The sequence below is a fragment of the Suillus plorans genome (genome assembly GCF_016647745.1).
Source record: "Suillus plorans strain S12 chromosome Unknown HD556scaffold_51, whole genome shotgun sequence".
In the NCBI taxonomy this organism is placed as follows: domain Eukaryota; kingdom Fungi; phylum Basidiomycota; class Agaricomycetes; order Boletales; family Suillaceae; genus Suillus; species Suillus plorans.
Genome location: NW_024537435.1, coordinates 174,209 through 200,755, shown reverse-complemented (window position 1 = coordinate 200,755; position 26,547 = coordinate 174,209). Strand labels below are relative to the sequence as shown.

General features: G+C 45.4%; 4 protein-coding genes across 4 annotated transcripts; 1 reads left to right on the top strand and 3 right to left on the bottom strand.

The window, feature by feature from the left end:
- Positions 1–237: 237 nt before the first annotated feature.
- On the bottom strand, positions 238–1,854 carry HD556DRAFT_1446266 (uncharacterized protein; the record flags this gene model as incomplete). The annotated part of the gene is made up of 8 exons (XM_041307057.1): positions 238–503; positions 562–654; positions 688–845; positions 898–946; positions 999–1,191; positions 1,250–1,455; positions 1,509–1,575; positions 1,621–1,854. The coding sequence occupies 8 exons, from the start codon at positions 1,852–1,854 to the stop codon at positions 238–240; spliced, it is 1,266 nt and encodes a 421-aa protein (XP_041157301.1).
- Positions 1,855–2,362: 508 nt separating this feature from the next.
- Positions 2,363–3,878, bottom strand: HD556DRAFT_1242477 (uncharacterized protein; the record flags this gene model as incomplete). Its single annotated transcript, XM_041298284.1, has 4 exons — positions 2,363–2,930; positions 2,987–3,393; positions 3,442–3,597; positions 3,648–3,878. Coding segments are annotated over 4 exons (1,362 nt in total), but the record flags the coding sequence as incomplete, so codon positions are not given.
- A 5,335-nt stretch (positions 3,879–9,213) lies between these two features.
- On the bottom strand, positions 9,214–9,754 carry HD556DRAFT_1242527 (uncharacterized protein; the record flags this gene model as incomplete). The annotated part of the gene is made up of 3 exons (XM_041298290.1): positions 9,214–9,384; positions 9,438–9,650; positions 9,704–9,754. Coding segments are annotated over 3 exons (435 nt in total), but the record flags the coding sequence as incomplete, so codon positions are not given.
- Positions 9,755–18,498: 8,744 nt separating this feature from the next.
- Positions 18,499–19,039, top strand: HD556DRAFT_1242510 (uncharacterized protein; the record flags this gene model as incomplete). The annotated part of the gene is made up of 3 exons (XM_041298286.1): positions 18,499–18,549; positions 18,603–18,815; positions 18,869–19,039. Coding segments are annotated over 3 exons (435 nt in total), but the record flags the coding sequence as incomplete, so codon positions are not given.
- Between the last annotated feature and the right edge of the window lie 7,508 nt (positions 19,040–26,547).

Below are 26,547 nucleotides of genomic sequence, written 5' to 3'. Positions count from 1 at the left end.
CCAGGTATGTCTTACATGTATCCTCAAAGAACTATTAGATGCTCATAAGTTCATACTTACATAGTTTTGCGTTGGGCGTGTTGAGTACATTTCAGCAGGCACTCCAGCTCCAGCGCTAAGGGTCTCGCGCTCTTCCTATCTCATGTTCTTGATGCAAGGATCGCAGGAATGCAACATTGATTACATGTTATTGTCGACGTGTTCTTACTAGTACTAGGAAATATAGTACCGGCATTTTCAACTTGAAGCTGCAGCCTCTGTGGACTGATTAGCACGCTGTTTGGGCCCTCGCTTTTTTCCCTTATCAGAGCGCGTCTTGCGCTGTTTCTTAGTAACAGATACCTCATTTCCTCCCATGCCCGTAATACCTGAAATCACACCACTTTCTACTTGCTCGCGGCCCCGTTTCCTTTGAATGGGTGCAGAGTCTTCTGTTGTAAGTATGGACCGTGACTCGGTGTCTGCTGGCTGTGAGATAGACAAGAGCGACGGATCAATGTTTGCTAGAAAAACTTGTTGTTAGCATCATCTGATATCACAATGTAAGGATATAACACGTACCGTTAATCCTACTTTCATCTGCCAGTGCATTCCTATCTTCGTTTGCGTCATCATCTGAACTGCGCTCCAAGGTGTTATTGAATCTGGTCTCGTCTCAGTCTTCCCACTCAGCAGCTGTCAACTTACGAAATTTTGTCACACCTGTCCTAAATGCATTGTACACAATCTTGACCTCCACCATCGAGCCTATGTCCCCAGGATTTGCAAATTTTTTGAGCAGCCAGTTGTCGAGAACCACACCATGTTGCGCGGTAATATTCTCATCGAAGTTGACATAGTACATTCTGGATGGGTACCTGAGCTGCCTCATGAAGTTTTTGCAGGATAAGCGCAGACATATTGCTCTTGAGTTGAAGGAAACTCTGCTTGTAGTTAGAAACTACACCTATAGAAGCACAAATCACAACATGCGGCTAATAATAAATAAAAATTTGTACCAGTAACGCCAGATGTACAGTAGCCTTCAAGATGTGTTGCGAAGTTGGAGGGTGTCTCTTTGAGAGCAAGCTGGAAAAAGTCGCCGACACGATCATCTGAAAGGTAGACGTAAGGACAATTATAATGGTTGAGGTCGCCCCGAACAGTGATGAGGGCAGTATGACACCCAGTCCTTGCAGAGAGAGTAGCGAGCTGTATACGATATAAGGACATGTCAAAAATCACAACTTCTATGTACTGTTTATGTTACAGAATCCAATGTAGCGCGAATATCATGGAAGGCATTGATGGGGACGTTGTGACTTGCCAAAGCCTTGTTTTCGCGATGGTCTTCTAAGTCTTCCATGAGGCCTTCAGTTGCGTCAATCTTTTCTTGCTGTGACTTAGCATTCCATTTCTCAGCGATATCACGCCTGACCTGGGTAGCCTTCACACGTGGTTCGTCAGGAGCTCGCGCTGTATAAAATACATTAGAAAATTTGAGGGATGTACTTTAATACACAACTGACCTGCATTCATCGCCTTGACCTCGGAACAAAGAAATGCGTTCCAACGGGTTGCTTTTCGGCTCTTTTGCTTGGTGTGCGTTCATTGTAAAATTGCCTCAAAATGATATTCAACTGTCCTGTGAGGAAACTGTTCGTGCAATTTGATGGCCTCCTGCATGACCAGATCCTGACAATCTGCAAGGGCATCCTTATACGCGCATTTATGAGCCCTGCATTTCTCAGTAAGTGCCTTCTTCTCAGCTTCTGTGCGGAGACGTGTTTTGCGTTTGATGCTGTGGCGCCACAGTGTCCTTGAACTAGACTTTGTGACCTTGATATAACACTGGTGTTGAGTGACATCTGGCATTGTTGAAAATCACAGCAGCACGAGCAGGAGGACAACACGAACATGGGAAGCAAGCAAATAAAAATTGTTAGTGTTTGTAGATGACGTTAAAGGCACAGTAAAAGTGTCAGTAGTGTTATCTACATGAAGAGACTATCACAAAGATAGACATCACGTCCTGAAATCAACTCAAAAAGATATTCAGCCTCCAACAGAGGCATTCCTCTAGTGCAGAGATAGTTAGTAAAATCTTGAGACAAATTTCCTTCCCTAAAAGCATGAATGACGCTCCATATGGCTGATGCTTGGTAGCCATGTGCAAAGAGGTACTTTTCAGCATCAATACCAAGGACACCAGCAGGAGGTGAGTCTGAGTCGGTATTATGAGATTCTCCGACGAAAACTGTCCCTGTGATTCCAGAAAGCAACCTATTATAGTGGAAAATGATGGGCGGTGATGAATTGTCAGGGGCAGTCACTTGAAGCTGCTCGAATTGAGCTGCAAGCTGCTGTAAACCTTGTGAAACAATCAGAGGAAGTAAGAAGAATGAAAAACGAACATACCTGCAGGTTGAGGTACCCTGCGCTGCCTTTGAGAAGTGGATGATTGATGTATCATCACAAAGGACTTGGTATCGCAAGTCAAACCAGTTGAAGTCAGCTGAGACTCATCGTTAGGAATATTGCCCTTGAATATCATGAAGCGGAGAGCTTCGATTAGCGTCTTGAATTTCTGGAACTTCCGGATTTCAAGGCCGTTGACCTGTGCAATGGCCATTGACCTGTAACATTCAGAGCATGAGTATGGTGCAGCAGCGAGTTGATTGGACGAGCTAAAAATACGCTCCATTGTAGCAAGATCTTCGATTCCCATGCCCTTGATGATGTTTGGGTGGTTCTTGTCTTGGCAGAGATAACTGTGGGTATACCCATGGAATGCATCAACACACATACAATATTCCGCATCGTTGAACCTCTGCGCTAGCAAGCTAGAGGCAATAGTGATAGCAAGCTTGCAGCCAACATCGTATCCAACCAGAAGATGTGATCCGAGAGTCTCGAGAGCTTTGCTAATGATGGCAAGGGGGTACTTGAAACTGAATATATAGACCATCAGTATTTTCGTTGAAAATAGGTAGGTTAATCAACATACAGCTCCCCACTACGAACCATATCACCAATCCAAAGTATGAGACCGTGACGACAAGCGCTTGCAAAGATTCCCGTCTCTTCAAATATTCCCCACAACTTCTTCTTTGCATCTGCTGCAGCAGCTTTCCAGTTATCCGTGCATGCGGACGTAGCTAGTGACATGTTCAAAGGTCCAGGGTCCTCCCCAGTGTGTGTTTGAGAAGTGGGGTCGACGTTCGCATCATCCAATGGTAGCGTATTCGATTGTGATGCAAATGTGTTGATGTAGTCAGGCTCGAGGTAGCAGTCGCTCTTGAATAAACGTGTATCGCCAATTTGGCGGCCTCCCAGTGGTGCCATACGTGACAGCGAGTTGTTCCCATCAAATACTATCATTCGTCGGAAGATAAGTTCCGGCTCATCCTTCAGCTAAAAATTCACGTTAGAATATTCATAACAGTGCCTTGCATTACATACCTCATATGTGCATGGCGGACATGCATTGAGCACTCGCCAGTTTTCAGAATCACATCCAAGGGTCTTCGAAACCTGAGCATCAATATTGCGGTGAATTGCAAGATAGACGTCGAAAGCACTGGCAAGCGCAGTACAATATCTCCGGCGATAAGGCCACTAAGTTGCGTGTCAAGTACAATGCTAATAAGAAAGTCAAAAGTACATACGTGATAGAGGTCGCAAAGGACCTTAGTGAATGCCTTGACGCTGAGTGAAGGTTTGCGAAGACGCAGGCGCCTGTAAAGCTCAAGTGTTGGCAAGGAGATGGCGATGGTTGGAGAATGAGGAGTAGCACCCAGATAACCATTTAAGATCAGGGCTTCTGTAGGGGTTTCAATGGTGGGTGCACTGTGAATATAAGTGCTAGTAACAAGTGTGTATATGTCGATAACGTCGATCGAGAAATTGTAAGGGCTAGGTTCACTTGGAGGGGGAGGCAATGAATACTTCCATGTGAGGTACCCAGAAGTGAGCGCATTGATCAGTGGCGCCCAATTTGTGTGAATGCTGACAAGGCGTTGCTGCCATCCATGGCTATCTTTGTATACGCTGAAGGTGAGGAATCTTGACTGTGGGTGAAAACACTAAAAGAAAGGGGGCTCTACAGCAAGACCTGGATACGAGAATACAACTCGACCCAAAGGACAGCTACTGAGAGAAGTTCCTCGCGAATAAGGTGGAGGGAAACTCTGTCAACTAGACGGGCGCTGGTAGACGCGGAAAAGTAACGCGCGCGAAGGCGCACGTAGGCAATGCAAAGGCGCGCGAGATGCGCGCGTGAGCGAGAGATGCGGAGGGTACATGCGTAAGCGGGCGCGCGCTTGAACAATGAAGGAGAGGAGCCCTTAAGAGAGTAGCAAGGGCACAGGTGTCAAACAGTGGAGGAATATAATCAGATTTCTAGTATTGGAGGGAGAACTATACACTTTGCAGTATATCAAGATAAGGGGAAAGTAAGTACCAGAACCGAAGGAATCCTCCCTTTATTTAAGAAGGGAGATTACGCTATGCGGCGCGCTTCCGAGCGCGCTCCCGAACCGAGTAACCATATCAACTTCTAAATATATTCTAAGTTTAAATAGACTCTCTGTATGTAAGCGCGGAGGTCGGACCGAAGGTTCATTAATTCAATGAGAGAGATAAAAATAACGCACCAGTAAATCAGCAAGGACAAAGGACAGAGGGACGGACGGTAGGAGCGCGAAGGCCTATGGAGCGCGCGTGCGTGTGCGATGTGCGAGTGAGGCGCGTACGTAGGGCGCGCGCGCGAGAGCGCGAATGACTGGTCCTTAGGATGTGAGCTGATACAGGTAGGGAATTAAATGGGTAAGAAGGCCGCATATCCGGCATTGAGAGGCGCGAGTCTCTACAACGCGCCACCTGCAGTAGGTCTAAATGAGTGTCACCAAAATGAAAAAAAAACATATAGTACTTACTGGCTACCGACAATGTCTCGCACAGCAAGCATAAAGGTCTCATTATCTCTGAGGTCATCTGGGACCGTTGTAGAAACAACAATACCGAGAGGAACAAATGATGCTCCTGACTGTATCTGTAAATGTTGTGAGGTCGCGCGTTGCCTAGTCTGCTATACTTGAGACGACAAGTGCGTTTGACCCTAAAGGGGAAGCGAGTGCAGCAAGGATCTGGTAGTAGGCGCTGAAGGCGCTACTGGTCGGCCAATGCGAAGCGCGGGAAAGCGAAGGTACGCGCGAGTGAGCAGAAACAAGTGAGAGTAAGAGTGAGTTTGCTTAAGTGGTGATATGATGAATAACAAGAGATGTGAGTGCGAGATGCCAAGGAATAGATTGCAACTATATTCTGCTAGGTAGGAGATGGGTAAGTGGGAGGTAGAGTAATTGTTGGAAAGTGAGTTCAGTATGTAATGCTGGCGCTTATATGGCGCCTAAGCGCTGTCATGCGGAGCCAAATCGCTACTGAGTAAGGTATGCAAAGATATATGTATGTAAGTAAGGGTCCATGATAAAAATAAAGGTGGAACGATGCACAGATAAGAGAAATGGAAACATACGCACTAGAGAACTTGGTGGACAATGGATGGATGCTTCCGGATGGCTGGCGCTATAGGGCGCTCAAGCGCGGGAAAGCGCGCGCGTGTATACATCGTAAAGCGCGGGAATGGTGCGCACATGGCACGTGTTGTGCGGGAAAGCTGCACCTCATATAGGGATAGCTGCAGATAGCACACAGAATGGTGCTGCAAGTTCGTGCAATGAACTCCCTAGTGAAAAGTGCCATATCACACCATGAGAGGCATGAGTCTCTACACCATTTCCCATTGAAAGTCATGGTCCATAGCGTCCATAGTATCAACGATGCCTGCGTTCGTGCTGTCTACAGCTTCGTGCTGCATGTCTGCAAGCAGCGTTTGAGATTCGGTACTTAGTCCTATAGCCAGCATTCTCAATACAAAATATAGCATAGATAATAAAACTTACCTGCGATATTGGCATTGTACTGTTCCTGCCTGCGTCGTCGATCCTCAACCTGCTGTGTCTGTGACAGGACCCTGGACTTGAGCTTCGCAGTAGATCTTGTTGAACCGACGACAAGACGCACAGAACGAGAGCTTTTGGAGGCAGGCATCATATGTGGTAGGGAGAAGGAGAAAGGCATGCTCGCTGCTGCCAACAATGGCAGCAACAGTGAGGGGCGTGGAGTTAATGGGTGTCTGCCGAGAAGCGTGAGTCACATCAACAAAGTCACGTGCGGGTTGGACTTACCGTGCAAGACAACGACAAGGACATGTCAGCGCCAACTATCGTTTGTAGTGTGTGCGCGTTGATAAATAGACCTAGAATAGAAAAAGAAGTAAAAAAAACGGTGAAAATTTGAAGGACTTAGCTTTGCTCGTCGTTGACAACAGCGAGCAACAATGATTAAGCAGCGAGTGGCAAATATAGCATAACATGGAGCTTCCTGAAGGAGGGTGCGATAGTCGAACACCAGCATCTATCTCCTCATTTCCATCATCAAGTTCCTCTAGTGCTAACTCTAGAGCTGAGGAAGGAGGAGGCTCATGGAATATCAGGTCACGTTGATACATCATGCGAAGAATTTGAATAGCCTCCACAATGTCACCCTTCAAACAGTTTCGGCGCTTGGTGATGGTCAGAGCTGCAGCTGAAAATGCTCGCTCACTTGACACTGATGTAGCCATGATTGACAGGTAATCACGAGCTAGAGATGCCCAGACAGGGTACTGCTGGGCATTCACCTGTAACATCAAGCCCACATTAACAAGAGTCAAACACATACAAAATGACAGGACCCACCCCCCACCATTGAATGATGGACATGTTCTCAGGTACTGCAGTAGCAGAATTAAGATAGAGATGAAACTCCTTCAACCATGGTGACTGTGGATCTTCAAGTGACTCTTTCAGCTCTCCATCATCACTCTCATCATCACTGGAGAGTTCCCGAAGGAGTGAGTGTACCTTACTAGTCTTCTTCCTTGGTGAATTTGGTGCTCCATGCTTGCCATACAATCTGATATGTCTTTCCTTGAACTGCACCTATGTAAGCATCTCATTCTCAACAAGAAGACAAACTCACCATTCTCTCAGCCTCACGGAGAGCATCAATATGTGTTTCTTTACCCCAGAAGTGCTTAATATGTGAGTCCTTCTGTGATGGGTCAAGCACTATTAACAACAAGAGTGAATATAAGGCAATAGTGTTCCAACAAGCACATACCATCGGAATCATTGGAAAGGAGGTCCGGTTTGAACCACTCGAGTGCCATACCCTTAAGGTAGGATTGGGCGAAATTGACTTTTGCCCGTCCGGTACGGAAAGACTTAGGTTTGCTTTGGAAGTGGAGCTCGCATTGGACGAAGAATGCACGAAGCTTCCAAGGCTCTGTGCCATCGAAAGTATCAGGTTCACGGATCTTGACTTTGGAGTCTTCGGATGAGACGGTACGACAGTTGTTGCGTGTGAGGTTGTCAATGGCTTCGGAAAGCCGGAGCATGATGCGGTCTTGTGGGTTTAGTCCGTCATTTTCGTCGTCATCATCCGGATCATCATCCGGATTACCTCCAAAATCATCCAGAGGGTCTTCATCGTCGGGTCCTTCATCATCCGGAGGTCCTCCAGCAGCAGTACGTGTAGGCATAGGAGTCACTGGATGCGGACGATTCAAGAGTTGAGAAATACTTTGAGCAGGACCGCTTGAGACATGGCGCTGCAAGAAACTGGTGAAGGCGTTAACTATGGAGGTTGGATCGCGTCAGCTGGATGACAGTCCAACTGCGTGCAGAGCGGCTTGGTTTACTTTAGTAGGAGCCATGATATGAGTAAGTGTACTTGGAAAGGTGTGAGTTCGAATATACTGTTAAGGTCGTACTCTCGTAGGATCGGATCTGAAGGACTTCGGCCTCAGCTCGTATGCTGTGCCCCTTTCCCAAGTACTGTCCCTTATTTCAAAGACTTAACGATAACGCGTCCGAAGGTCCGGACGAGTCTCGTAGTTATATCCGGATGACTTCCGGATATCGGAAACGCGTATAAGACTAATCCGGACGGATCCGGACTAGAAACAAACAGAGTATAGACTATCTGAAGATAGAGGCGGAGACGTAGACTATCAGAATCGATCCGAAGTCTCAGAGATTGACAAGAGTTGTTTAGACTCAAGTCCGGAGGACAGAAAGAGGACAAACTAAGATGATATTCGAACTGAGGTACTACAGGAAATATACATGGGTTTATATACTAAGAGGATAACAGAAGGATCAATAAGCAAAGGTCCGAGGCTATGTATGAAGCATATGCAAAGCTTATCAAACACGAGTCGGAAATGAAGCATAGGATAACGGATCAGTAATCATACCGGTAATAAGTATAACCGAGACACCGGGAAGAGGAAATACCGAATAGGCTGTGTTTAACATTATATGAACAGGAAATGAATTAAGAAGCTTATCGGATATCGGATCGGACGCGGATCTATGCATCGGACCGGACCGGATCTAAGAGTCCGAAGTCCAGAAGAGAAGCATGAATATATGGGATATGACAGATGACAGATGACATCAGCAACAGCAGATAAAATCATTACAGGAATGACTTACTTTAACTGCAATAGCTCGGACAAGGCCAATTTCATCATGTCGGCCATTCTCTTTGACTATAGATAGTGTGGGATGCTCAGGGTCGTAATAAGGGGCTTTGCTATATGTTGAGATGAGGGCCCTTGTAGCGAGGTGGATAACATGAGCCAAACACCTAGATACTTGTTAGTACATGCTCGACTCACAAAAATATACCTACCTGATACGGCGCTTTTTTGGGATCCACTTGATACCAGTCCCCTGCTTCACTCGCAAGGCAAGCTCATTGAGCATTGTGTCGTTGTTTGAAGCATTATCACAGGTAATATGCCCAATCTTGAATACATGCACAGTTAGTAAGCAAGACTGGACAACAACAAAGCTTACTTTATGTGTGATCCCCACTTAGTCCACAATCTTGTATAAGGCTTGTCCAAGGCGCTGTCCATTGTGGGAGTTGTTAAGTATAGTGAAGCCAATGACGGCACACTGAAGCTCCCAGATGCCAGGTGACGACTCCTCGATCCAGTGACCAGTGGCAGCAAAATACCTGTCGACATTGCTTGCTTGCCAGGCATCACATGTCAAGTTGACTGCACCTGACACAACTTTACTCTATGCAAAAAATGTCAGTACACGAGTTGTAGTTCTAATACTAGTACAAATATACATTAAGTCTTTCCTTGAGCTTCATCATCTGGTTCTTGAATAAATCCATGATATCACAATATGTGGCCTTGCGATTAGGTATAATGACACCGTTCGTAGCACGAGATGCGACATCAATCATTTTTTTGAAGCTGGGATGGTCAACAGCCTGGATTGGCTGAAAGACATCAATCAATGTAAAGTATGCCCTAATGTGACTTAAGTACACACCTGGCTAGTTGAGATCAACCACTCAACAGCAGCTTCGCGAAAGAGTGCAGCTGTGTAAGGTACAACAACAGTATGTTTAGGAAGTTCTGTGACGTGACCATCAATGGAGGTTTGCTGTGCATTGGCGATTGTGGCCACTGTCTTGCGAGCCTTCACATCACTCGGTAGCATGGATGCAAAGTTATTGTTGGTGCACCATTTTCGATAAGTATCCTAGGAGGATATTAAAGTCAGTACATCAAACAAACAAACCACCATGAACATACAAGGTGTAAATATGCAAGGTGACAGCGACATGTTGATGCATCACTGACAATTTGATGCGCACGACCTTTTTTCCTGCAGTATATCAGCTAGATGAAAATATAATAACAAAAAGTAAGAACTTACTTGCACACCTCACAGTCACACACATTGCGAGTCTTCCCATCTTTTGACTTGTGTCCATATGGCTTGCTGAAGAATGCACTGACATCGAGGGTCTTATCCTCCTGGCGTATTTTGATGTCAGCTGTGGTGGTGTCCTGGACAGCGACATCCTCGAGCCATTGAGATACAGTGGGCGCTGCAATAGAAGTGAGATGAGGGCAGAAACATATATTGAAGAATATACATACCAGATGTAGTACTACCCTCATGTTCAGCGAGTCCGTCAAGTCCATCGAGTCTGTCGAGTCCATCATCTGTTGTATCCTCGACATGTGAAGGCGCTGTTGATGCCACATCACGATCTGAGTCACGGTGAGCAAATTAATGAGTGATCCATCAAAAAGAATACAAGAAACTTACCTGTGAGACCTGGGATGCCAACATCGCCCGCATGACGCAAGTGTTTGCCTGTGAGAGAGGTTTGCAAACACATAATACAAAAACTGGTGATATATGTACTTTGTTGTGGTGCACCCTCCTCAATTTCACAATCTGTGCCATCTGATAGCACACTTAGTGCTTCATTAGCGCCCCGCTTGTTGCTGATTGGTGTTGGTTTTGAAATGGAGTGAGAGTGCAAGGTTGCAGGCGGCAGAGGTTGTGGTTTGCTTCAGTGGATGGAAAGCTCGGGTGTGGCATCGTTGTTGGCGTCAGTGAGTTGAGAAGAGAGGGTGATAGGCCGGCGCGCACGAGAGACCACATGCATGGATGATTCATCATCCGATACAATGACAGGCACGTCTGTGAGAAGACTTAACGTTGTAGGCAAGCAGTAGGTACGTACCTGCCTCTTTGAGATTGAAACTGTACAGTTTTCGATCTGCCGCCGGATGTTCCACTTTGGGAAAGCCAGGGCTCAGGCCCAGGGCTTGGGCCTGGAAAAACTCGAGCCAGGCCCTAGGCCCTCACAAGCCGGTAGTGTAGGCCTGGCTTGGCCTGGCCTACTGAGGGCTCAGCTTGAGGGCCTGAGGGCCTGAGGCCCGGCCCAGCACATCACTAGCCATAATAGATTCAAAATCTGAGAAATGCATCATTTGACTGATTGCAAACCTGTTGGCTTTGATTCAAACATATTTTGAATCTATTGTGGCAATGATATGGAAAAGAGCATTTATGATGGGTTTTGAAGAAAACTATCCACCAGGAAATATCAGGGTTTAATTTCATAGAATAAAAACATCATCATTGGCAGGTTTCAAATCTGCAAAGTTCAAGAGATACAGATTTTAACTCTGGCTACAACTTGACTAAGACCGATGAAGATCAATGTCTGAGATACCATCTATGAGCCAACATTCAAGGCATGTTCTCATAGAAAAAATGTGACATTCAACAGGTTTTAAACCTGTCTCATTCCAATGGAAACAGATTTTGATTCTGTTCCAACAACCACTTGGCTAAAGACAACTTTGATCAGCTTGCAAGCAAACCGACCATGAGCATATTTCAAGGTGTGTTTTTATAGAAAACAAATGGTGCAACTGGCAGGTTTCAAACCTGCACAGTACAAGAGAAACATATTTTAACTCTGGTGATCACTTGATAATTTCATCTTTGGCGAGTTTTGAACCCACGCAGACAGATTTAGATTCTGTTGCATTAACCGCTTGGCTGAGAACAGTTAGATGCACCTCCAATGGACCCATTCACAAGTGAATCCTCAAGGCATATTTATCTGCATTTTGTCAGTTATTTCAATAATATGGTCGCCATGATTGATTCTTTTATTCTACTCTTATCGCAAAAGACATCAGACTTCTCCAGGGCCTCTACTTCAAGACCTGTTTATCCAGCAATTGCTCAAAGAAAGTGCTGATGGAAGACCACCATGGTGGGCCGATGATGTTCGTGATGTCTTGGGATTAACAACCGATGTAGAGACTTGTGCCTCTCATTGTGTGATATGGCAGTTTTCACTAGGGAGTACATGGCATGAACTTGTAGCATCACTCTGCATGCTATCCGCAGCTATTCCTATATGAGGTGCAGCTTTCCCGCGCAACATGCGCGCGCACATTCTCGCGCCTCGCACGTGCGCCTTTCTCGCGCTTGAGTGCCCTATAGTGTCAGCCATCCGGAAGCATCCATCCACTGTCCACCAAGCTCTCTAGTGCGTATATTTCCATTTCTCTTATTTGCATATCGTTCCACCTTTATTTTGTCATGGACCCTTACTTACATATATCTTTACATACCTTACTTGGTAGCGCTTAGGCACCATATATAAGCACCAGTAGTACATACTGGAAAGTAGTTTAGCAACCCCCATGTTCACACTATACAACTCAGCTTAGTTGGAATCCCTCCCTAGAAAGTAGCACTTACATCTCATATCTCTATATACACACGCGCACTTTCCCGCACTTCACATCAGCCAACCAGTAGCGCCTACTACTAGATCTTTGTTGCACTCACTTCCCCTTTAGGGCCAAATGCACTTGTCGTCTCAAGTATAGCAGACTAGGCAACGCGTGACCTTACAACATTTATAGATACAGTCAGGAGCCTCGTTTGTGCCTCACAGTATCATTGAACCTTCACCGAGTCACGACAATAGAAGGATCACATATGGTTGAGCTCAAGGGTGATGTTAGAAATTAATGTTGGAACTGACAAAATGCAGGATAAATGTACCTTGAGGATTCACTTCTGAATAGATTCAATAGGAGTGCATCTAACTGGTCTTAGCCAAGCAGTTAATATGACAGAATCCAAATCTGTCTGTGACAGGTCCAAAACCTGTCAAAGATGAAGTTGTAAGTGATCATCAGAGTCAAAATCTGTTTCTCTTGGACTGTGCAGGTTTGAAACCTGCCAATGATAATATTTTTATTTTATGAAATCACATCCTGTCCCATACCAAGCACTGCATTTCTGTGCATGCCCTACATTACATGTCCATCTGTTGTCCAATCTAATACTGCTGGTACATTTTCATCATTTTATTTATATGTCATGCTGAAGGATACTCCCAGCTACAGACCACAATGCATAGATGCAACAGAATAAAAGAATCAATCATGGTGACCATACTATTGAAAGAACTGCCTTGAGGGTTCACTTCTGAATGAGTTCATTGGAAGTGCATCTTATTGGTCTTAGCCAAGCAGTCAATACAACAGAATCTAAATCTGTCTGTGTGGGTTCAAAACCTGCTGAAGATGAAATTGTCAAGTGATCACTAAAGTCAAAATCTGTTTCTCTTGGAATGTGCAGGTTTCAAACCTGCCAATGATAAATGTTAATTTTCTATAACAACACATTTTAACATTGTCTCATGAATGGTTTTCTCAAAAGCTCAACTTCACTGATGTTAGCCATGTCATTGCTGCAATAGATTCAAAATCTGTTTCCATTGAAGTCTGCAGGTTTGAAACCTGTCGAGCGACACATTTTTTCTATAAGAACATGTCTTGAATATCTGCTCATAGACAGCATCTCAAATATTAATCTTCATTAGTCTTAGTCAAGTTGTCAGACCACAGACTCGTACCCGTTGTAATGAGACAACAATTGCTGGATACTACACGAAGTAAGTAATCAGCAATATAATAATGTTGTGGTCTGCACAGCCTAGTCTGCTATACTTGCAAGACAAGTGTGTTCGACCCAAGGGGTTCGCTGTAAGTATTAGAATAATCAGTGATACTAAAAGGAAGATAGTCCGAAGCGCAGGAAACAAAGTCCGAAGGTAAAAATGTCGGGTCTGATATTTTTGGGTTTTGGGTTAGCGGGTTATGTCGGGTTATGTCAGATTAGCGTCGGGAATGTAATGAATGTTGGGGATAGCGAATGTCGAGTTTACTGTCAGTGTTTTTGGAGTGTTTCGGATAATGAAAGGATGATATTTGCGGAATTCAGCGAAGAACTACAAATATCTAATGACCTCCTCCTACTCGGAGGTAGAAAGATAAATAAGTAAGTAGGAGGTATGCGAAATATATAGTGTCTATGTAGAATTTCGGAATGCTATAGGCGAAAGTAGTAGCGGTATTTTTCGGGTCTGATGTCCCATGTAATAAGACATGTGGTACTGCAGACATGTAATAACGTGATCTACAGTGTTAGCAATGTGATAACATTTTTTATTTTATGAAAATGCACCTTGACAGTCTGAACCCATTGAATGCTGCATTTTTTTCTATTAGAACATGCCTTGAATATTGAATCATAGACAGTCTCTCGGACACGGATCTTCATCAGTCTTAGTTGAGTTGCAATAAGACAAGATAGATTCTGTGTTGACAGCTACTGATCTAACCACAACTGTCCCCAGTTGTGTGTTCAGTATCTTGTCTTATTGCAACTCAACTAAGACTGATGAAGATCCGTGTCCGAGAGACTGTCTATGATTCAATATTCAAGGCATGTTCTAATAGAAAAAAATGCAGCATTCAATGGGTTCAGACTGTCAAGGTGCATTTTCATAAAATAAAAAATGTTATCACATTGCTAACACTGTAGATCACGTTATTACATGTCTGCAGTACCACATGTCTTATTACATGGGACATCAGACCCGAAAAATACCGCTACTACTTTCGCCTATAGCATTCCGAAATTCTACATAGACACTATATATTTCGCATACCTCCTACTTACTTATTTATCTTTCTACCTCCGAGTAGGAGGAGGTCATTAGATATTTGTAGTTCTTCGCTGAATTCCGCAAATATCATCCTTTCATTATCCGAAACACTCCAAAAACACTGACAGTAAACTCGACATTCGCTATCCCCAACATTCATTACATTCCCGACGCTAATCTGACATAACCCGACATAACCCGCTAACCCAAAACCCAAAAATATCAGACCCGACATTTTTACCTTCGGACTTTGTTTCCTGCGCTTCGGACTATCTTCCTTTTAGTATCACTGATTATTCTAATACTTACAGCGAACCCCTTGGGTCGAACACACTTGTCTTGCAAGTATAGCAGACTAGGCTGTGCAGACCACAACATTATTATATTGCTGATTACTTACTTCGTGTAGTATCCAGCAATTGTTGTCTCATTACAACGGGTACGAGTCTGTGGTCTGACAACTTGACTAAGACTAATGAAGATTAATATTTGAGATGCTGTCTATGAGCAGATATTCAAGACATGTTCTTATAGAAAAAATGTGTCGCTCGACAGGTTTCAAACCTGCAGACTTCAATGGAAACAGATTTTGAATCTATTGCAGCAATGACATGGCTAACATCAGTGAAGTTGAGCTTTTGAGAAAACCATTCATGAGACAATGTTAAAATGTGTTGTTATAGAAAATTAACATTTATCATTGGCAGGTTTGAAACCTGCACATTCCAAGAGAAACAGATTTTGACTTTAGTGATCACTTGACAATTTCATCTTCAGCAGGTTTTGAACCCACACAGACAGATTTAGATTCTGTTGTATTGACTGCTTGGCTAAGACCAATAAGATGCACTTCCAATGAACTCATTCAGAAGTGAACCCTCAAGGCAGTTCTTTCAATAGTATGGTCACCATGATTGATTCTTTTATTCTGTTGCATCTATGCATTGTGGTCTGTAGCTGGGAGTATCCTTCAGCATGACATATAAATAAAATGATGAAAATGTACCAGCAGTATTAGATTGGACAACAGATGGACATGTAATGTAGGGCATGCACAGAAATGCAGTGCTTGGTATGGGACAGGATGTGATTTCATAAAATAAAAATATTATCATTGGCAGGTTTCAAACCTGCACAGTCCAAGAGAAACAGATTTTGACTCTGATGATCACTTACAACTTCATCTTTGACAGGTTTTGGACCTGTCACAGACAGATTTGGATTCTGTCATATTAACTGCTTGGCTAAGACCAGTTAGATGCACTCCTATTGAATCTATTCAGAAGTGAATCCTCAAGGTACATTTATCCTGCATTTTGTCAGTTCCAACATTAATTTCTAACATCACCCTTGAGCTCAACCATATGTGATCCTTCTATTGTCGTGACTCGGTGAAGGTTCAATGATACTGTGAGGCACAAACGAGGCTCCTGACTGTATCTATAAATGTTGTAAGGTCACGCGTTGCCTAGTCTGCTATACTTGAGACGACAAGTGCATTTGGCCCTAAAGGGGAAGTGAGTGCAACAAAGATCTAGTAGTAGGCGCTACTGGTTGGCTGATGTGAAGTGCGGGAAAGTGCGCGTGTGTATATAGAGATATGAGATGTAAGTGCTACTTTCTAGGGAGGGATTCCAACTAAGCTGAGTTGTATAGTGTGAACATGGGGGTTGCTAAACTACTTTCCAGTATGTACTACTGGTGCTTATATATGGTGCCTAAGCGCTACCAAGTAAGGTATGTAAAGATATATGTAAGTAAGGGTCCATGACAAAATAAAGGTGGAACGATATGCAAATAAGAGAAATGGAAATATACGCACTAGAGAGCTTGGTGGACAGTGGATGGATGCTTCCGGATGGCTGACACTATAGGGCACTCAAGCGCGAGAAAGGCGCACGTGCGAGGCGCGAGAATGTGCGCGCGCATGTTGCGCGGGAAAGCTGCACCTCATATAGGAATAGCTGCGGATAGCATGCAGAGTGATGCTACAAGTTCATGCCATGTACTCCCTAGTGAAAACTGCCATATCACACAATGAGAGGCACAAGTCTCTACATCGGTTGTTAATCCCAAGACATCACGAACATCATCGGCCCACCATGGTGGTCTTCCATCAGCACTTTCTTTGAGCAATTGCTGGATAAACAGGTCTTGAAGTAGAGGCCCTGGAGAAGTCTGATGTCTTTTGCGATAAGAGTAGAATAAAAGAATCAATCATGGCGACCATATTATTGAAATAACTGACAAAATGCAGATAAATATGCCTTGAGGATTCACTTGTGAATGGGTCCATTGGAGGTGCATCTAACTGTTCTCAGCCAAGCGGTTAATGCAACAGAATCTAAATCTGTCTGCGTGGGTTCAAAACTCGCCAAAGATGAAATTATCAAGTGATCACCAGAGTTAAAATATGTTTCTCTTGTACTGTGCAGGTTTGAAACCTGCCAGTTGCACCATTTGTTTTCTATAAAAACACACCTTGAAATATGCTCATGGTCGGTTTGCTTGCAAGCTGATCAAAGTTGTCTTTAGCCAAGTGGTTGTTGGAACAGAATCAAAATCTGTTTCCATTGGAATGAGACAGGTTTAAAACCTGTTGAATGTCACATTTTTTCTATGAGAACATGCCTTGAATGTTGGCTCATAGATGGTATCTCAGACATTGATCTTCATCGGTCTTAGTCAAGTTGTAGCCAGAGTTAAAATCTGTATCTCTTGAACTTTGCAGATTTGAAACCTGCCAATGATGATGTTTTTATTCTATGAAATTAAACCCTGATATTTCCTGGTGGATAGTTTTCTTCAAAACCCATCATAAATGCTCTTTTCCATATCATTGCCACAATAGATTCAAAATATGTTTGAATCAAAGCCAACAGGTTTGCAATCAGTCAAATGATGCATTTCTCAGATTTTGAATCTATTATGGCTAGTGATGTGCTGGGCCGGGCCTCAGGCCCTCAGGCCCTCAAGCTGAGCCCTCAGTAGGCCAGGCCAAGCCAGGCCTACACTACCGGCTTGTGAGGGCCTAGGGCCTGGCTCGAGTTTTTCCAGGCCCAAGCCCTGGGCCTGAGCCCTGGCTTTCCCAAAGTGGAACATCCGGCGGCAGATCGAAAACTGTACAGTTTCAATCTCAAAGAGGCAGGTACGTACCTACTGCTTGCCTACAACGTTAAGTCTTCTCACAGACGTGCCTGTCATTGTATCGGATGATGAATCATCCATGCATGTGGTCTCTCGTGCGCGCCGGCCTATCACCCTCTCTTCTCAACTCACTGACGCCAACAACGATGCCACACCCGAGCTTTCCATCCACTGAAGCAAACCACAACCTCTGCCGCCTGCAACCTTGCACTCTCACTCCATTTCAAAACCAACACCAATCAGCAACAAGCGGGGCGCTAATGAAGCACTAAGTGTGCTATCAGATGGCACAGATTGTGAAATTGAGGAGGGTGCACCACAACAAAGTACATATATCACCAGTTTTTGTATTATGTGTTTGCAAACCTCTCTCACAGGCAAACACTTGCGTCATGCGGGCGATGTTGGCATCCCAGGTCTCACAGGTAAGTTTCTTGTATTCTTTTTGATGGATCACTCATTAATTTGCTCACCGTGACTCAGATCGTGATGTGGCATCAACAGCGCCTTCACATGTCGAGGATACAACAGATGATGGACTCGACAGACTCGATGGACTTGACGGACTCGCTGAACATGAGGGTAGTACTACATCTGGTATGTATATTCTTCAATATATGTTTCTGCCCTCATCTCACTTCTATTGCAGCGCCCACTGTATCTCAATGGCTCGAGGATGTCGCTGTCCAGGACACCACCACAGCTGACATCAAAATACGCCAGGAGGATAAGACCCTCGATGTCAGTGCATTCTTCAGCAAGCCATATGGACACAAGTCAAAAGATGGGAAGACTCGCAATGTGTGTGACTGTGAGGTGTGCAAGTAAGTTCTTACTTTTTGTTATTATATTTTCATCTAGCTGATATACTGCAGGAAAAAAGGTCGTGCGCATCAAATTGTCAGTGATGCATCAACATGTCGCTGTCACCTTGCATATTTACACCTTGTATGTTCATGGTGGTTTGTTTGTTTGATGTACTGACTTTAATATCCTCCTAGGATACTTATCGAAAATGGTGCACCAACAATAACTTTGCATCCATGCTACCGAGTGATGTGAAGGCTCGCAAGACAGTGGCCACAATCGCCAATGCACAGCAAACCTCCATTGATGGTCACGTCACAGAACTTCCTAAACATACTGTTGTTGTACCTTACACAGCTGCACTCTTTCGCGAAGCTGCTGTTGAGTGGTTGATCTCAACTAGCCAGGTGTGTACTTAAGTCACATTAGGGCATACTTTACATTGATTGATGTCTTTCAGCCAATCCAGGCTGTTGACCATCCCAGCTTCAAAAAAATGATTGATGTCGCATCTCGTGCTACGAACGGTGTCATTATACCTAATCGCAAGGCCACATATTGTGATATCATGGATTTATTCAAGAACCAGATGATGAAGCTCAAGGAAAGACTTAATGTATATTTGTACTAGTATTAGAACTACAACTCGTGTACTGACATTTTTTGCATAGAGTAAAGTTGTGTCAGGTGCAGTCAACTTGACATGTGATGCCTGGCAAGCAAGCAATGTCGACAGGTATTTTGCTGCCACTGGTCACTGGATCGAGGAGTCGTCACCTGGCATCTGGGAGCTTCAGTGTGCCGTCATTGGCTTCACTATACTTAACAACTCCCACAATGGACAGCGCCTTGGACAAGCCTTATACAAGATTGTGGACTAAGTGGGGATCACACATAAAGTAAGCTTTGTTGTTGTCCAGTCTTGCTTACTAACTGTGCATGTATTCAAGATTGGGCATATTACCTGTGATAATGCTTCAAACAACGACACAATGCTCAATGAGCTTGCCTTGCGAGTGAAGCAGGGGACTGGTATCAAGTGGATCCCAAAAAAGCGCCGTATCAGGTAGGTATATTTTTGTGAGTCGAGCATGTACTAACAAGTATCTAGGTGTTTGGCTCATGTTATCCACCTCGCTACAAGGGCCCTCATCTCAACATATAGCAAAGCCCCTTATTACGACCCTGAGCATCCCACACTATCTATAGTCAAAGAGAATGGCCGACATGATGAAATTGGCCTTGTCCGAGCTATTGCAGTTAAAGTAAGTCATTCCTGTAATGATTTTATCTGCTGTTGCTGATGTCATCTGTCATCTGTCATATCCCATATATTCATGCTTCTCTTCTGGACTTCGGACTCTTAGATCCGGTCCGGTCCGATGCATAGATCCGCGTCCGATCCGATATCCGATAAGCTTCTTAATTCATTTCCTGTTCATATAATGTTAAACACAGCCTATTCGGTATTTCCTCTTCCCGGTGTCTCGGTTATACTTATTACCGGTATGATTACTGATCCGTTATCCTATGCTTCATTTCCGACTCGTGTTTGATAAGCTTTGCATATGCTTCATACATAGCCTCGGACCTTTGCTTATTGATCCTTCTGTTATCCTCTTAGTATATAAACCCATGTATATTTCCTGTAGTACCTCAGTTCGAATATCATCTTAGTTTGTCCTCTTTCTGTCCTCCGGACTTGAGTCTAAACAACTCTTGTCAATCTCTGAGACTTCGGATCGATTCTGATAGTCTACGTCTCCGCCTCTATCTTCAGATAGTCTATACTCTGTTTGTTTCTAGTCCGGATCCGTCCGGATTAGTCTTATACGCGTTTCCGATATCCGGAAGTCATCCGGATATAACTACGAGACTCGTCCGGACCTTCGGACGCGTTATCGTTAAGTCTTTGAAATAAGGGACAGTACTTGGGAAAGGGGCACAGCATACGAGCTGAGGCCGAAGTCCTTCAGATCCGATCCTACGAGAGTACGACCTTAACAGTATATTCGAACTCACACCTTTCCAAGTACACTTACTCATATCATGGCTCCTACTAAAGTAAACCAAGCCGCTCTGCACGCAGTTGGACTGTCATCCAGCTGACGCGATCCAACCTCCATAGTTAACGCCTTCACCAGTTTCTTGCAGCGCCATGTCTCAAGCGGTCCTGCTCAAAGTATTTCTCAACTCTTGAATCGTCCGCATCCAGTGACTCCTATGCCTACACGTACTGCTGCTGGAGGACCTCCGGATGATGAAGGACCCGACGATGAAGACCCTCTGGATGATTTTGGAGGTAATCCGGATGATGATCCGGATGATGACGACGAAAATGACGGACTAAACCCACAAGACCGCATCATGCTCCGGCTTTCCGAAGCCATTGACAACCTCACACGCAACAACTGTCGTACCGTCTCATCCGAAGACTCCAAAGTCAAGATCCGTGAACCTGATACTTTCGATGGCACAGAGCCTTGGAAGCTTCGTGCATTCTTCGTCCAATGCGAGCTCCACTTCCAAAGCAAACCTAAGTCTTTCCGTACCGGACGGGCAAAAGTCAATTTCGCCCAATCCTACCTTAAGGGTATGGCACTCGAGTGGTTCAAACCGGACCTCCTTTCCAATGATTCCGATGATCGTCCAGATTGGATGGATGATTATTCCGTGTTCATGCTAGAACTACAAACCAATTTCGGACCTCACGATCCGTCCGGTGACGCGGAACAACAACTCGAACAACTTCACATGCATGACGGACAACGCATTAATAAATATGTTGTTGAGTTTCAGCGTCTTGCTTCACAAGTCCGTGGCTGGGGTGACAGTGCCCTAAGACGCCAATGCTATAACGGACTTCTGGCTCGTATCAAAGATGAAATCAGTCGCATGGGTAAGCCTTCTACCCTTTCCGAATACAAGACCCTTGCCCAGACTATCGACGCACGATACTGGGAATGGAAGGGAGAAGTTACCCGCGAAACCAAACCCACCACCTCCAATCCACCTAAGCAACCCACTTCGGACTGGACGAGTTCCAACCCATCTGGATCTGCGAGATTCAAATCCGACAAACCCGCTACTTCCGCATCCTCCTCCGCCTCTAAAGCTCTGGACCTTACCTCCAAGCTAGGTAAAGACGGAAAGCTAACGTCCGAAGAACGTCAGAGACGGATGGATAATAAACTCTGTCTATTCTGCGGCGGACCCGGCCATAGTGCTCGGGAATGCACTAAGTCGACTTCGCGCGCTGCCAAAGGCTGTGCTGCAGTAGTCGCTCCAGAAACCAAACTGGAGGCCTCCGATGAGGCAAAAAAATAGTCCACAACCCTCCTGACTCCGCGCGGGCTGAGGGTTGCATTGACTCTACCCGCGCAATGGAGCTACGTCTCAACGCTGTTTCACTTTCCGATCCGAACTCTCTATGTCCATACATTTCTCTTCCTACTTTTCCTGATATTTCCTCGTTTCCTTCTCTAATAGATTGTGGTTCCTCACATTGTTTTATAGACTCTGATTTCGTCTGAAAAAATAAAATCCCTACATATCCGATAACTCCTCTTTCTCTCTGTTTGTTTGATGGTACTTGTAATAATATGATTTCCGAAGCTATAGATTTGCCTATTCATTTTCCGTCCGGTGTAGTCACCTCCGATACGTTTTACGTTACTCCGTTGGATTCTTCTTGTTTTATCATTCTAGGATATAGCTGGCTCACCCTACACAATCCGTTGATTGACTGGGTTTCGGGCAGCATCGATTTCCGAACGACTTCTCATGGAATGCCTTCGACACCTCCGACGTCGCTTCCATCTCCGGATACCCCTCCTCCGATGGAAGATTTACCTCCTCCGACTACATCCGGAACCTCCGCTGATAAAACCATCCCTAATATTTCCTTGATAAATGTAGTTGCCTTTTGCCTTGCCTGCAAATTGGAAGGATCGGAACAGTTCAGCATCTACCTTCGTCCGACCGGTGTAGACCTCCGGTCCACTACCCTTTCATCCAATCCTCCGGACCTATCCGGAATTCCTCCGGAATATCATGAATTTTCGGATGTGTTCAATAAAGGCAAAGCTAGCCAACTTCCTCCTCATCGTCCCTACGATCTCAAAATCGAGTTAGAAGAAGGAGCTAGTCCACCCCTCAGAACCATTTATTCTCTATCTGCAGTTGAGCTTGCAGCCCTCCGGAAGTTTCTTGATGAAAACATTTCCTCCGGACTCCTCTGTTCCTCATCCTCTCCTCACGGAGCTCCTGTCCTGTTCATCAAGAAAAAGGATGGCTCCCTTCGCCTCTGTGTAGATTTCCATGGACTTAACCAGATCACCAAGAAAGACCTGATATCCGTTACCCCTCATTACCGACCTTCTAGACTCTCCGAGCCGCGCTAAAGTATATACCAAAATCGACCTCCGATCCGCTTATCACCTTGTCCGGGTAGCGGAAGGAGACGAATGGAAGACTGCTTTCCGAACGTGCTATGGCTCTTATGAATGGTTGGTGATGCCGGAAGGTCTCACTAATGCTCCGGCCGCATTCCAATGCTTTGTCAATAGCGTGTTTGCTGATATGCTGGATGTATGCGTTATCGTATATCTGGACGACATCCTCATTCTATTCCCAAGACCTTGCATCCCATAAGGAACATGTCCGAGAAGTTCTCCTCCATCTCCGAAAACATCGACTCTATGCTAAACCCGAAAAATGCGCATTCCACACCACATCCGTTGAATACCTTGGTTACCTCCTATCTCCGGACGGCTTGACCATGTCGTCCGAGAAGGTCCAGGCCATTGTCGATTGGCCGGAACCTCGGAAAGTTAAGGATATTCAATCCTTCCTCGGATTCGTAAATTTCTATCAGTCGATTCATTTTCAATTACTCGGATATCGTAGTTCCGCTCACCCATCTTACCCGCAAGGGGGTTACTTGGGACTTTTCCGATGATTGTCGGAAGTCTTTTGAAACACTCAAGAAAGCTTTCACGTCCGCTCCGGTGCTTATGCACTGGATTCCGAATGTTCCGATAGTCGTAGAAACCGACGCCTCTGATTACGCTATAGCCGGTATACTTTCCATAGTATGTCCGGACTCAGAGCTTCGTCCGGTAGCCTTTTATTCTCGGACGCTTACCGCTCCGGAACTCAACTACGACACTCACAATAAGGAACTTCTAGCCATCCATGAAGCTTTTCGGACGTGGCGACATTACCTTGAAGGCTCTGCCGAGCCGATAGACGTTGTCACGGACCACAAGAACCTTGAGTACTTCTCTACCACAAAACTCCTCTCTCGCCGTCAGGCCCGCTGGTCGGAATTCCTCCATCAGTTCAATCTTGTCATCCGTTTCCGTCCCGGAAAACTCGGAGCTAAACCGGATTCCCTTACTAGACGCTGGGACGTCTACCCTAAAGAGGGGGATAAGGACTACGCTCGAGTTAACCCTCATAATTTCCGTCCGGTATTCACTTCGGAACAGTTAGCTTCGTCCCTACAAGCCTCAACCTTAGCAACTCCGGTTCTTAGGGCAGCCGTTCTGATAGATATCGACCAGCTCCGGAAAGACATCCTGACCGCACTTCCCAATGACCCTATCGCGTCCAATCATCTTCCGGAACCTTCGGATCCGAGATGGACGGTAGACAATAGTGGTTTCCTCCGCTGCGACAACCGTATATATGTTCCGGAATCCAATAACCTCCGACTTCGCGTCCTCCGAAATACTCATGATCACCCCTTGTCCGGACATTTCAGTCAAAATTGAACACTAGACCTCATCCGACACGAGTATACTTGGCCAGGAATACGTACTTATGTCAAGGACTATGTCAAGTCCTGTACTACCTGTGGCCGAGCTAAGGTTCCGAGACATAAACCATACGGATTGCTAAAGCAGTTACCCATACCGGAAAAACCTTGGAATTCCATCTCCATGGATTTCATAGAGCATCTTCCGGATTCATCTGGCTTTACAGCCATCCTCGTCGTAATAGACCGTCTATCGAAACAAGCCATATTCATCCCCACCCACGACACCATTACCTCTCCGGACCTCGCTCACCTGTTCGTCCTCCACGTGTTTTCCAAGCACGGAGTTCCATCCCATGTCACTTCGGACTGAGGGACAGCATTCGTATCGCATTTCTTCCGGTCCTTAGGAAAAGTGTTAGATATGGTCCTCCACTTCACGTCCGGATATCATCCGGAAGGAGATGGACAAACCGAACGAGCCAACCAAACCCTAGAACAATATCTCCGGATATACTGCAACTATCAGCAGGATAACTGGTCGGAACTACTTCCTTTGGCAGAATTCGCTTATAACAACGCTCCGAGTGCCACTACCGGAGTATCACCCTTCTTTGCCAATAAGGGATATCATCCGAACCTGTCCGTTCATCTGGAACGTGATCTCTCCTCCGCCCGCGCACGAGACTATGCAGTAGACCTTGACGAACTACATCAGTTCCTCCGAGAAGAAATGGCCCACGCACAAGAAAGATATCAAGGTCCTGCGGACGCCAAACAGAAACCCGCTCTGGATCTGAAAATCGGAGATCCGGTCTTCGTCAAAGCAAAATACTTCTGTTCCACCCGTCCGTCCAAGAAACTCTCGGAAAAGAACTTAGGTCCGTTCGAAATCATAGCTCGTCCGGGTACACACTCCTTCACCATCTGACTTCCGATTCCATGCGCTCCGTACATCCAGTTTTCCATGTCTCGCAATTAGAACCAGCATCCTTGAACACTATTCCTAATCGTATCCAACCACCCCCGCCTCCGATCAAAGTCGACGGAGAACCCGAATATGAGATATCCGAAATCCTAGACTCCAAGTTAGACCGTCGGAGAAGACAATGTCAACTCCTATACCTCGTCCGATGGTCCGGATATGAAGGAACGGACGAGGAAACTTCATGGTTGCTTGCAACGGAGCTCGGAAACACATCCGAACTAGTATCAGACTTCCACTCAGCATATCCGAACAAACCCGGTCCTATTCAACTTTGAAGTACATGATGTGTATACAGATATAAGTACATTTAAGGAAGAAACAGAAACGGACCAGAAAATCCTACATTTCCATAGACCCATCCGCCTCTCCGGATCCGCCATCTTCACTTCCGGACGCCTTATCCATCACTTCATCCTCCGGATCCGGATCCGAAGTCGTCCGAAACCCCTTCCGGATGTGTCCGAATAGCATGGCTTGAAATTCCCTCTGCTGCTGAAGGAACAACTCAATTCCAGAACTCATCCGGTCCGCTGCAGCCCTACTGCCTTCCGCTGCCTGAATGCTCCTCTCCAAAAGTGCGTTCGTCCCAGCCAGTTCCGACACTATATTGTTGGCCGCGGCCACCCAAGCCTGGTCATCATATTCTTCCTCCATCTCTTCCGGATCTTCCGGAGTCGGACTCTTCTGGCGTTTCTTACCTTTGCCCTTCGGAGATGGAGATCCGGCAGCATGTTTTCTCTTCTTGCCCTTGGACACCTTGACAGTTCCGGGTCGTCCGGGACATGTAGCCTTGTCCTTCCGGCAGATATCGCAAGACTTGATCTATCTGGACGTCAAAAACCCGGATCCGAAGTATCCGGACGACTCACCTGAGCGTTGCCCTCTGCATCCGTCCAAAGACAAGTCCGTCCCCTGTTAGCACAACGCACGCAGGATCCGTCCCTTTCCGCAGACATAGCACGAGTCTTTCCATCCATTAGAGAAATCCACCATATCCATCCGAAACTCACCATTTCCGCTACTATTTCCTTGCGTCTTTTCTCCTCCGCTGCTACAAGACTCTCAGCCTCCTTAATCTTCCGCAATTCCTCCTGGCGTTTCCGTTCCGCCTCCTGACGTTTCCGATTCTCTTCTTCTTCCATCCGAGCCGCAATTTCCGTGTCCGCTATTTGCTGTTGAAGCTCCAGAAGTTTCTGCTTAGCAGTTTTCTGAGATCTGGAGGTGTTGCCACTGTAAACACAGCCTATTCGGTATTTCCTCTTCCCGGTGTCTCGGTTATACTTATTACCGGTATGATTACTGATCCGTTATCCTATGCTTCATTTCCGACTCGCGTTTGATAAGCTTTGCATATGCTTCGTACATAGCCTCGGACCTTTGCTTATTGATC